Genomic DNA, 11603 nt, shown 5'->3' with positions numbered 1-11603 from the left:
CATGGAAAGACCATCTCTGATAGAACCTCTGGGATCAGTGGGGGCAGAGGTGCTTCTGTTCGTGCTCTCCGCCCACATCTTAGCCACTGCAGTCTGTTCCTGCCAGGTCTGGGCTACCACCCCATTGATCTTCCCAGGGCAGATGGCTTCAGGGCATTTCATTTCTGACCAGAAAAAGTTCTGTCAGTGGGAGGAGGCCTGAGAGATGATGTGCCTCTGTTGGGGGGTCTGACTTGATTACTTCTTCTCCTTTTTGGTGCTGGGTAATTTTGGCCTGAAGGAAGGGAGAAGAGTGGCCAGTTATCACAATGGCATTGAGGTAAATGGGATTGTATTCTCTACCGGCTGGTTGCTGTCATCCCCTCTAAGTATGGCGACGGCCAAAGCTCAAACCCTTTGCTTTCAGGACAGGGCCCCCTCATTCTTATTCTCATCTTCTTCCTCAAGAACTTGTAACTGTGAAGCAATGCATCGCCCTTCTGTGCAAAGAGCTCCCAAGTTGCTTGTCTTCCAGGCACCAGCACTGGCAAATAATGCCTGGGCAGCTCCAAGCCCCTGTTGGACTTGCAGCAAGTCTGAGAAGGTGGGATGGCTGGTGAGAAACCAGGCCTGCCATTCATAGAGCCTGCTGTCTATAACCTTGACCTTCAAGTAGCCTTTTGGCACTGTTTCCACGACCCCCTGGGGATTCTCCTATATCCCTAACTTAGCATCAGTCCCACTCTGATGCTTGTACAGAAGTGGATTAGGCTAAATCAGATTTTAACAGTCTCAAATCCTTTGCATCCTTATTGCCAATATCCTGGCAAGCAGAAGAATAGCTCTTCTTTCCCATCTTATTCATCTTGCCCTGAAGGACTGCAGTATTAGGGAAGCTAGCAATAAAAGATCATCCAGGACACTTCCCCCGACAATAGCATTCTACTGGGAGGTGGGTCAGGGGCTCCAATTTCTTCAAAGTGGCTGTCTTGATGGAGAGGGACACTAACGCACAGAAAAGCCCTTCCTTCGCTACCCTGACTAGATGCCTCTTGAGAAACAGCAAGCTCAAGAGGCTTCTTGCTTCTGTATGCCAAGGGGTGTCAGGATATGGAGCTAGGTCTCAGGGAAGTTTCTCCCCCATCTCCCATCATACACTTGGACAAAGCAACTCTGCACTGAAGAAGAGGACTTCTGTCTCATGCCTACCCTGGGACAGGACACAACTGCATGGCGGAGAGAGCATGTCTTGACTGGGTAAGGATGCTAGATGAAGCTAAAGACAAATACAGAGAAAAAAATGCATCAGCACTCATGGCACAGTCGCTCACTGGAGGGTCAGCCCAGGACAGCTTCCAGGGAATGCCTCTAGGGAAGGAGTTGGGAGAGGGAAGGGGAAGCAGTAATGCCCCAGGGACATTCAGAAGGCCTGGTTTATATGCTGCAATTTTTTTTTTTTTGTCCTAGGAGACATTTCATCTGGAGGCAGAGGTCATGTTGCCAACCTCATAGACCCAAGGAAGTAAAATAAGGAGATTAATCTGCCAGATGAACACTAGAATCACAAGACTTTAGGGCTGTTTGGATCTTACAGATCACGGGCAATGTTCTATAGTGGCCTCCCCGCCATTAAGCAATGAGTGGACATATACAAACAAGCAGACGGGGCAAACTGGCATCTCATGCCTTCGAGAGGCAGAGAAGCAGTATCCCCCAACCTAGAAATAGATGCTGATAATTGGGATAGACAGGAAACGCTAGTTGGGAGAGACCATGCGGAAACAGAGGCAGGTTTAGTGCTTGGGAGTGGGATTGACTCCTTGAGGCTGAAGATGGGGAAGAAAAAGGATATAACAAGGACCCCAAAATGCGAAGCTAGGGCCATAGTGTTTATTACAAGGATAAGAAGGTCAGTAGCAGGAGCATCTGGGAAGTAGGAGGTGTGGGACGGAGGTCCTGTTCCAGCCAGTGGGCGCTCTCAGTGGGAGGAAGAAGTAACCAGCGGATGTTATGATTGTCTCATTAAAGGTCATACACCACACCTGGAAATAGGCCGAGGAGCCAGGAGAGATACAGAGAAGCTTAAGGCACGCCCCCCTTCAAGGGGCTCTATCAGGGGCCATAATCAGGAAGACACGATTATTCAAATGGGAGTTGTGCACAGAGCCCCGAAGGATGGCCAGGAGACCCAGTTTTCACCCCATCTCTTGTGAGTGGCAGAGTCACTTCATATTTTGGAGGTGTCGGTCTCCTCATGGTCAGTAAGGAGACTGGCCGAGCCGGCCGTCCAGTCACCCTCTAATTGAGTAGTAGACTTTTGATATCAGTGGGGTTCCAACTCCAACTCACAGTTTTGGACTGGGCTTCCGGCTGCATCCCGGAGTTGAGGTCACAACCACTCAATACCTCTGAGCAAGGTGAATCTTAAGACAGCATGGTCTCCTGGGGAAGGAAGAAGGGGGCTCATTAAAAACACTTACAGTGACACCCAACAAAATAAATCTTTGTAAGTAAGCAAGAAAGCCCCTGTTTAACATTCTTTGAATTATAGGATGTTAGTGTTAGAACATTATGTAAATCCAAACCTTGGTATCTGAGATAAGGGGTATGAGGCTGAGAGAGGGGAAGCAAGATGGTCAAGGTCCCTCAGTCCCACACCATGACACTCCAGGCTGAGAACCCAAGTGGCCTGACCCCTTAGCTCAGGACACCCTGCTGCCCTCTTCCAACTTCAGATACCAGAAAAGATTTGGGGATCTGCGTCCCTGGAGCTCAGCAGGAGGAAATGAGCCAAAGGCTGGAAGCTCTGGGGCAGGCACTAAGGGACATTTGCTGGCTCCTCTGAGTGAGTATCATTTGCCCACCCTGCCTGCCCTCCTCCCCCTCCTTTTCCTCTTACTACTCCCCTATTTCCCTACACCTACCGGCATCCTAAATAAGCCCTTGCACCCACAGGGACATTCTGCTCCATATACTAAATAGATTGCTGATTTCCGCCTGCTGATGTGACATTCCACATGGCTGAGACAAGGATAATGAACAATGTTCATCGACCCTTGGGGTGGCTGCAGCCAAAAAGGTAGGTGATCTGTTTCAAACGAAGGTGAGGACCCTCTTAGAGGGGCAGGACACTCTACAGCCAGCCAGCCTTGCTTCCCCTACCATTCGGGCCAGCCAGAGATGGACTGAGGTCTCAAGGGCCCTTTGCACTCCAAGCAGGGGGTGGGGTGCTTGCTTGTGAGGGCTGGGATGGGGGCAGGGGTGAGTATCCGGGGAAATGGACACGAGAATGGGGTAGGTTTGAGCTGAAACAACAGAACGCTCAGCTCCATCACGGGACAGTTAGCTGCTGTTTTTAAGATTCTTGTCCTATCTCCATATTTTGTTCTGATGCTGGTACTGTTCCCAGATTCACAGACCTGTTGTCTTTGGTTCCCCCAAATTTCCACTGCAGAGACATCCAGCCTTGCCCTCGTCAGGCACTTCCCTGTGCACCCTCCTCCTCCCTCTCTTTAAAATTCCCTTTTTTTTCGCTCAAGTACTGATCTCAGCGCAGGTATGGGGAAAGGGGCTGAGTTTAACTGCTCTGTGTTAAGGAAACATATATATGTATATATTTATTTATAAATATATTAGTAATATATGTATGTTAATACTAAGTGTATAAACATCTCATAATCACACTACCCAGAGATAATTCATTAATACTTTATTTCTAAGTTCCTTCCCATGTTTCATAAAAATTACATACATACGTAATGATTTATATATATTTACCACACTAAAGTCACACTCTACATCCAGTTTTTTCATCTTCTCACTTAACACTATACAATAGATGCTTTTCAGATGATAGGGTTGAATGGAGACAGTTGGAGCAGGAGGGCTTCATCAACAGCAGTAAAGCAGCTTGCCACCTCCATCTACCCCCCACGGAGTCTGTGACCTGCATCCTGGGAGGTACTGCCAAGGAGCAATGCATGGGTGGGGTACCCTTTTGCTAGCACTGATAGCCACAGATAAAGTATGCGTTAATGCTTCTCTGGGGGCCAAGTTAATGAGATGGTCACCCCTCCAACAAACACCTTCTGTGAAGTCTTACAGCTGGTCCTTCCGGACCTCTCTCTTCCCTCTGTGAGTCTCGTCTGCTAGAGAATGGGGCTGTGGGTCATGGTGGAGCTTACCTCCACTCCAAGAAGGGTACTTGTACACAGGTTTAGGAGAAACTATTTTGTCCTTGAACTTCTGCCCCCTGTGCTGGACGTAAGAGCGGATTGCCTTCCAGGAACAAAACCTGTGAGAAAAATGGCTTCTGGTCACAGGGAGAAAACCACTAGCTGAAAGGGCTGGACCACTGAGCACCGGGGAATGGGGTCAGGACCAGTCTGCACAGAGAGGGGGGTGTCCAACAGAGCGGAGTAGAGCCATTGGCCTCAGAGTGCTGCCTGTCAGAGGCCCTTCATCTGAGGCCTCTTCTTTGTCCAGGCCTGGCTCCAGTGAGGGTCTGGCCTGGGCAGTACGCTGGGACTTCCTTCTGGAACCACCAGTGAATGGAGTCTGTAAAGAATGTGCAGCACTCAGGCCTGGGCGGGGCTAACTGCTGGGGTGCTCGCTTCAGCCTTGGACTAGGAGATGAGATCACTATCTGATCCCACCTGGTGCAGCCAGAGTGTCTGACTGGCCTCCTCTAGGGACCAGATCCTTGGTTTCCATCCTGTCCCTTAACTGAGGGCCATGATCCCCTCACCTCATTCCTAACAGCCCCTTCCCTGGAGTAGACCCTGGTTCCTCATGCAGACTCACTGCAACCTGGGAACTCTCACTCCCTAGAAGCCCTGTGACACTCCCCATCTTTTCCTCCCTGGCCTCTAACCCTTTGCTATCCCTCAGCCTGCCCCTGGATGGGACCTCTTGGAGGTCAGTCTTGGCTAAGACTGGATTTATTTTCTATCCTGCTTTGGCTCTGGTGTCTTGAGTTCCACCCTCCCTCCTCCTCACTGAGGGGGTACTCTGTTCATTTACAGTTGGTTTCTCTCATTCCATTTACTGAACTGGGTCTCCCTCTCATTACGAGCCATGCAATGTGCCACAAATGCATTCTTTAGGGTGCTTAAGAGACCAAGAGACCTCGTTTCTAATCCTGGTTTTACTACTTACCAAGTGATCCTAGGCAAGTCCCTTAATCACTCTGAACCGAGGTTTCCTCATCTATAAAATAGGGATAATAATACTTTGCCCCACCCAGCTCACAGTGTTGCTGAGAGGTTCATCTTAGATAATATGCATGGACAGGGTTTGCACAATATGAAACTTTTTATAAGTATACAGGAAGGGAAGTAAAGAACCAGCTGCATGAGGATTAGGGATTCAAAGCCTGCACCGCTATACTCCTCAGTAGGTCTGAGGGAGAGCTGAGCACTGACTCCAACCGGGAGCAGTGTGTATTTCTCAGGGGCTTCTGAACCTCCAGAAAATTTAAGGATGAGTTTCCATTGAGTCCTGGTTCGGAGAACCAGAATCAAGTCTAGAATTAAGTGCTAGGTAACAACTGGTGTTCAAAAGGCTAAACTGGGGACTTCCCTGGCGGTCCACTGGTTAAGACTGTGCTTCCACTGCAGGGAGCACGGGTTCGATCCCTGGTTGGGGAACTAAGATCCTGCATGCTGCATGGCACTGCCACAAAAATAAATAAATAAGACAAAAGTCTAAACTGATGATCTTGATCTTAGATTTTTATATTTTTAAAACATTTTACATTAAATAATTTATTAGCTCTTTTAAACTAAACGTTGGTTATGGGTAAGCAACCTTTACACTTCTATTTTAATAAAGCAACATTTTCTTTTGTAGGAGAGGGGAATCCCTAAGGGCCAGAATCACATAATAATCTAAATGTCCAAATTAGCCTGGTCTGGGAACATTTCAGCCAGCTGTCCTCTGGTCACTATCACCCAGGGCACTGCCAGTCACTACGTGTATGGTATGAGCTGGAGCTGGAGTAGATCAAAGGAGTCAATAACCGGCTGGGAAGATCTGGGCTAGTCTCTCAGCCCAAACCTTGACAGGTAGGTTTGGAACCAGTGGGCCTCAGGTTGCATCTGTTGTGCAGCCATTTTGTTTGTTTTATTTTTATTATATTTATTTATTTTTTAAATTTTGTTTGTTTTATGTTTGTGTTTTGTCCTTCACAGCTTCCTCACCATGTTTTTGTCTTGAGTTAATTGCCATATTTGCCACTTTAATCTTGGGAGATATGGCATGCAAATCTGACTGTCTAACTCCTTTTGAAAATGGAAATATCTAGCAACTGTGGCCCTAGTGATAATCATGGGATCTGAGCCTAATAGAGCAAAGGTTTTCTGCTTACTGCCTCTGTGAAGCTCCTTAAGCCCAAGTACAGTTGTGTTAGTCTTGACAGAATTTCTCCCAAGTAGCTGTGGTCTATCCTCATCCTTAGGTGAGGAACCTACACCTAAGAAAACCTAAGGGAGAGGTGGGAGTTAGGCATCCTGATCTCCAGTCTTACATGGCCTTTTACTCTCTGATTCAGTGTTCAGTGTGAGAATGTGAGGGACAGAGTGGGTGAACAGCATAAGACCATAAGACTACACCATCTGAGTTCCCATGAAACTGGAAACTGAAACAGAGGGCTAGAAGAAGACAGAAAAGTCTCCAGAAAGTCAAATGTACTTTCCTGACTTCATGGTCCTCAGGTGAAGGGAGATAGTTACCTTTTCCAGAAGTACATAATGACGGGGAAGAGAGCCATGATAGCCCCGTGGAAGATGCTCCGATCTAGGTGGCCCTCTGCAATGGTAGCAAGGATGGCATCCTTCTGGGACTCAGAGATGTTTACCTACCCACAGAGTGGGAGCCTGTCACTGGCAGAGGCTCCAGGGAAGGAAGAAAAACACTTTTGGCCCCCCAGAACTTTCAAGACCACCTCCTCCCCAGAAGGCAGAAGTTTTTCATGGGGCTGCTAGGTAAAGGACATCTGGTTGACCCGGACTTAGGAGGTGCCTTACAATTAGCTTTCAGGGTTCTTGTGGGGGAAATGCTTCTTGGCAAAAGGCCAGAGAGGAGTGGGGTTCCCCCTTACCCTCAGCCTTGGAGGGACCTCTGAATGCAGGTAGAGCTTTAGGATGATGTTAATTTTGGACTTCATTAAGATCACGTCATTCTCGTTGTATGCCCGGTTGACTTGTAGCACATGAGCTGAACTCACCAAACCATTAAATCTAAAAAGAGGTAGTAAAGAGGAAATCAGACTAAATCAAGTTAGTCTTTCAAGGAGAAAATGAAAGACTAAATAGGGTGGCTGGCTCAGACCTATTTCTGGCCTAAAAACAAAAGAGCCAGTCCTGGGCCAGGTTGTGACTTCGTTCATTCAATCATAATTCATCCATCGGCAAATACTAACTGAGCACCTACCACATGTCAGATGATATGCTAAGTGCTTCTTCAAGTGTATTTCTTCACCATAAACTCCTTTATTTATCCCATCCTCCCGTCTTTACCCACATCCTGGCCCCTTCATCAGTTGTGCCTCCGACTATTTCAAGGGCTAAGGGCTATCTTGCTCTTTCTTTCCCCTCCTGTGCTGACCCTCTCACAATTACCACCACTTTCTGAAGCAACATATTCCTTTTCTTAAAATTTTTTTCTTGTAGTAAGATATGCATAACATAAAATTTACCAGTTTAATCACTGTTAAGTGTAGAGGTCAGTGGCATTAAGTACATCCACATAAATTGTGCAGTCATCATCATCATCCATCTCCAGAACTTTTTCATCTTCCCAAACTAAAACTCCATACCCATTGAACACTAACTCCCATTCCTCCCTTCCCCTAACCCCCAGCAACCACCATTCTACTTTGTCTCCTAGCAACATGTTCATTTACTAACCAAAATATCTGTCAGTTATACCTTATCTTAAATACACAATGTACTTCTCTCAGGCCATTTTAAATCTTAACCATTTAAAATCTTCCTAAGAGTGGAGTACCAAGGGTTTCCCATTAAAAGCCTGTTTTGCATGTCTATTCATATATTTGATCAGCGGACATTTATTATGGTTTTACTCTGTGCAGGCGGCATTCCAGGAGCAGGGATTCAGCACTGAACACAGTAAACAAAGTCCTGCTTTCCAGGAGCTCATAATCAACGAGAGGAAGAAGACATATAAGTGAATAGATGAATAATTCAATACGCAGTAGAGTGCTATGAAGACAACAAAAGAGGATGAGTGATTTGGGAAGGGGGTGGGCACTGAAACTCGAACAATGAGAAAGAAAAAGACAGTCATCTGAAGACTTGAGGGCAGGGGCTTCTTCCCACAGAGTGGGGAGCAAGTGCAAAGGCTCTGAGGCAGGCACCAGCTCATGGGGCACGAGTGGGACAGACTGGAGACCCTCATAGCTAGAGCATGGGGTGAGTGGCGAGTAGCACGAGGTGAGCTTTGAGATGCAGGCAGGGCCTGCTCATGTAGAGCCCTTTAGGCAATGAGAGGAGGTTTGGACTTTATCCCAGCGGTAATGGGAAGCTGCTGGCACACTTTAAGCAGGAGAGGGATATAATGTGGTTTACACTGAGAAAAGGCTGCTCTGGCGGCTGTGCAGAGAACAGTTTGTAGAGAGCAAATGAGAAAGCAGAGATGATGGTGACAGGAATTGGAGCAGTGGCAGAAAGTGCTGTTCACTCTGGTACTTTTTTCTGCTTCTCACTCGCCTGCCCCTTGCACACTTTAAAAAAAAAATCTCACTAACCCCTATTCATTCTTCAAAGTTCAGCTTAGGTGACCTGTCTCCTAAGAAACCATTCCTAAGCACTCAGTTGTCTAAATATACTTCCTGGGCTTGACTTGACAACTGTCATCCTACTTCCTAACTTTCATTTGTGTGTTTTGTCTACCATCCCCATTGGTCTGTGGGATCTTGGAGAATAGAGAACATGTCTTAGCTGGTTTTTTTATATTTGCAATGCTAAATCCAGTGCCTAAGAAACAATAAACAATCACTGAACATTTGTGGAACTGAGCTAAATCCTTCCTTAGGGTACCATGGAAGATCTCTTAACCAAACACTCCTAACCAGTGTGCGGAGTTACCAGCTGCCCTGCATGTCTGAAGAACACATTGCCTGATATGGATGGCACGCCCAGCGTACACACTGGTGGTACCTTTTCATGAACTCTCTCACTTTTCTGTAACTAATTGAGGCAAATATTTACTGAGAGTTATTCAGATCTCTTCCCAAATGTTTTTGCCTGTTGTTACTTTAATTTGTAATTTATGAAAATTGACAAACTATGAACGTGAAAAGAAAAGGAATTTGTTGTTTCTGTGAAAACAAACTTGAATGCTTTGGGATGTTCCAATAAAGGCGAGTTCCTTAAAAAAATTGCTACTGAGTTAGATAGGTGTGGCAAGGCAATTTAAAACATTGTAAAAACAAGTATAAAAATCCAGAAGGATTAAATGGCTTTGCAGTAACTATAGTTTCTCCCTCCACCATAAGGAGAGAAGAAATTAGAAATAGTAGATAGCATTTTAGGTATGGTTTACATAAGAAAAATATGTGGACCTCCAATTAGTGGAATGGTTTTGGCTTTACTTCAAGTTTGACAGGTGTGTGAATGTACGTTAATATGTTTTAACTTAAAAATATCTGTTTAATGTCATGCATACATACACACACACAATTTTTATTATTATAATTCCTTGCTTTAACTAAAGAACTATTGGCTCAGTGGTGTGACATAAGAGAACTTCTATCATATTAATAAATAATAGGAAGAAAATTGCTCCACTTCCTGGGTATAAGTAAGTGCATTTCAATATTGGGGACTGCAGAATACTAAGGAGCTTTTAGGATCCAAAGGAAAAAACGGTGGACATGGATACAGGGACAGCATTCAGTGAGATTTTTCAGGTGGAGACTCCTGCCTGGCAGAGCTGAAATCCCTGTATCACTTCCAGGCCACTCCAGTCTTTGCTGGGAGGAACTAAGTATAGAAAGCCATGAGGCGAAAGAGAGATAGGAAACTTACTTTTCCATCTCAGAAAAGAAATATAAATCATTGATGGCAAAGTTGACAGTAATAATCCTGTGGCCAAATATCCGGCGCTTCATAAGGATTATGTCTCCATTCTCGTGATCTGCGTTCTGGATGTTGGGATTTGTGATTGGGAGTCCTGATATGTTTGGTGATGTGGAGAAATCTGAGAGAGAAAGAGAAAGGAATTAACATCTAGTTTGATCAAGTCACTCTTAAGCCTGAAGCCTTCCACCTGGGCATGACCAAAATGAAAAAAGGAAACTGTGGACCCACCTTTGGGCTTTTTGAAATAGTAGTTTCCTACCACTGGGTGCAACCTTTCACTTAGATTTGAAACGCTGTTAAAAAGCCTTTTGCTCAGATTAGTATGACAACATACGTACCAAAAAAAAAAAAAAAAATCAACTGAGTACTGAAGGGTGTTTTCCTGGTGCTTGACTAATAGAAGTAGAATCAACACAGTAGTTAGGTTAATCCCTAACATTTCTGCAGAAACAGCATATGTGACTCTCAAAATGGAGTGTGTGGTTCTGATAATGCTTATTCAAGGTTTATCAGGGAAGTAATTTAGAAGTAAACTAGGAAAACAGCGCAAAATAAAAGCTAAAACAAAAAGTAAAGAAGTTTATTAAAGAAACTGAGTAGGAAAGTGACAGAAATGTGTAAAGAAAAGCATAGAAGCTTCTAGAAGGTTTGGACTGTGTCTCAGAAAAATAAGACACTTATTTTAGAAAGTTTCTTGACTAAATAAGATATATCCAAAGAAATCCATTCATAGGGATTCAGGGCTGAGAACAGTTTGGGGCAGGATCTGACAAGTAGACCTTGGTTAATTGCCTGGTTTAGGAAAACTGTCTAATTCAGCTCCAGAATGGAATAACTGGCATGGGCATGATGCTCCTTATGGTGTAAGTAGGATTCCTTTTGGTGCAGTATTACATATAGCATGGGAGGGTAACTACAACATTCAACAAATACCTACCACCTCTTATATCCCACTGTGTTAGGTCCTAGGGTTACAGCACTGAATGACATAAGGTCCCTCTCTACTACCTTACGCTCTATCTTTATCTCTTAGACTTAAATTTGAAGGGAAAAAAGTCTGGATAACAGTGGAAATTGATATGATGGTCAGGCATTTTAGGAAAAGAGCGTGCTAAATCTACCCCCAAAAACCTAGAAGCAGTGGTATACTTGTAAACCGGCTCTGGTAGGGAAGGGAAAACACAATTTGGATTATTTGCTGATTTCTGTAGTAAATATTCCCACCACGGTTGATTTCAAGCTATTGGTAGTTTATCAACTGGCTCAAAAAATTCCTGAGAGCCTCACAATTGGCTCTTAATTGGGCTAAGTTTGTCAGGGTGTTTTTCTTTTTTAAGCAAGATCCAACTATATGCTGGCTACAAGAAAAACACTTTATTTTTAAAAAAAATTATTACTATTATTTTTTGGCCACGCCACGTGGTATGCAGGATCTTGGTTCCCTGACCAGGGATTGAACCTGTGCCCCCTGCAGTGGAAGCATTCAGTCTTAACCACTGGACTGCCAGGGAAGTCCCAAGA

General features: G+C 45.0%; 1 protein-coding gene across 1 annotated transcript in view; it reads right to left on the bottom strand.

Annotated features, from left to right (window-relative positions):
* Positions 1–237: 237 nt before the first annotated feature.
* Positions 238–11603, bottom strand: part of LOC118880314 (regulator of G-protein signaling protein-like) — a 97962-nt gene continuing 86596 nt past the window's right edge. The window contains 7 exon segments of the mRNA XM_036823968.1: positions 238–274; positions 1189–1255; positions 2329–2421; positions 4164–4273; positions 6711–6835; positions 7079–7217; positions 10029–10200. Of these exon segments, the coding sequence (XP_036679863.1) occupies positions 238–274; positions 1189–1255; positions 2329–2421; positions 4164–4273; positions 6711–6835; positions 7079–7217; positions 10029–10200 (743 nt within the window).

This window comes from Balaenoptera musculus, chromosome 1 (genome assembly GCF_009873245.2).
Source record: "Balaenoptera musculus isolate JJ_BM4_2016_0621 chromosome 1, mBalMus1.pri.v3, whole genome shotgun sequence".
Taxonomy (NCBI): domain Eukaryota; kingdom Metazoa; phylum Chordata; class Mammalia; order Artiodactyla; family Balaenopteridae; genus Balaenoptera; species Balaenoptera musculus.
Note: the sequence above shows the minus strand (reverse complement) of the source record. Positions and strands in the feature narration are given on the sequence as shown.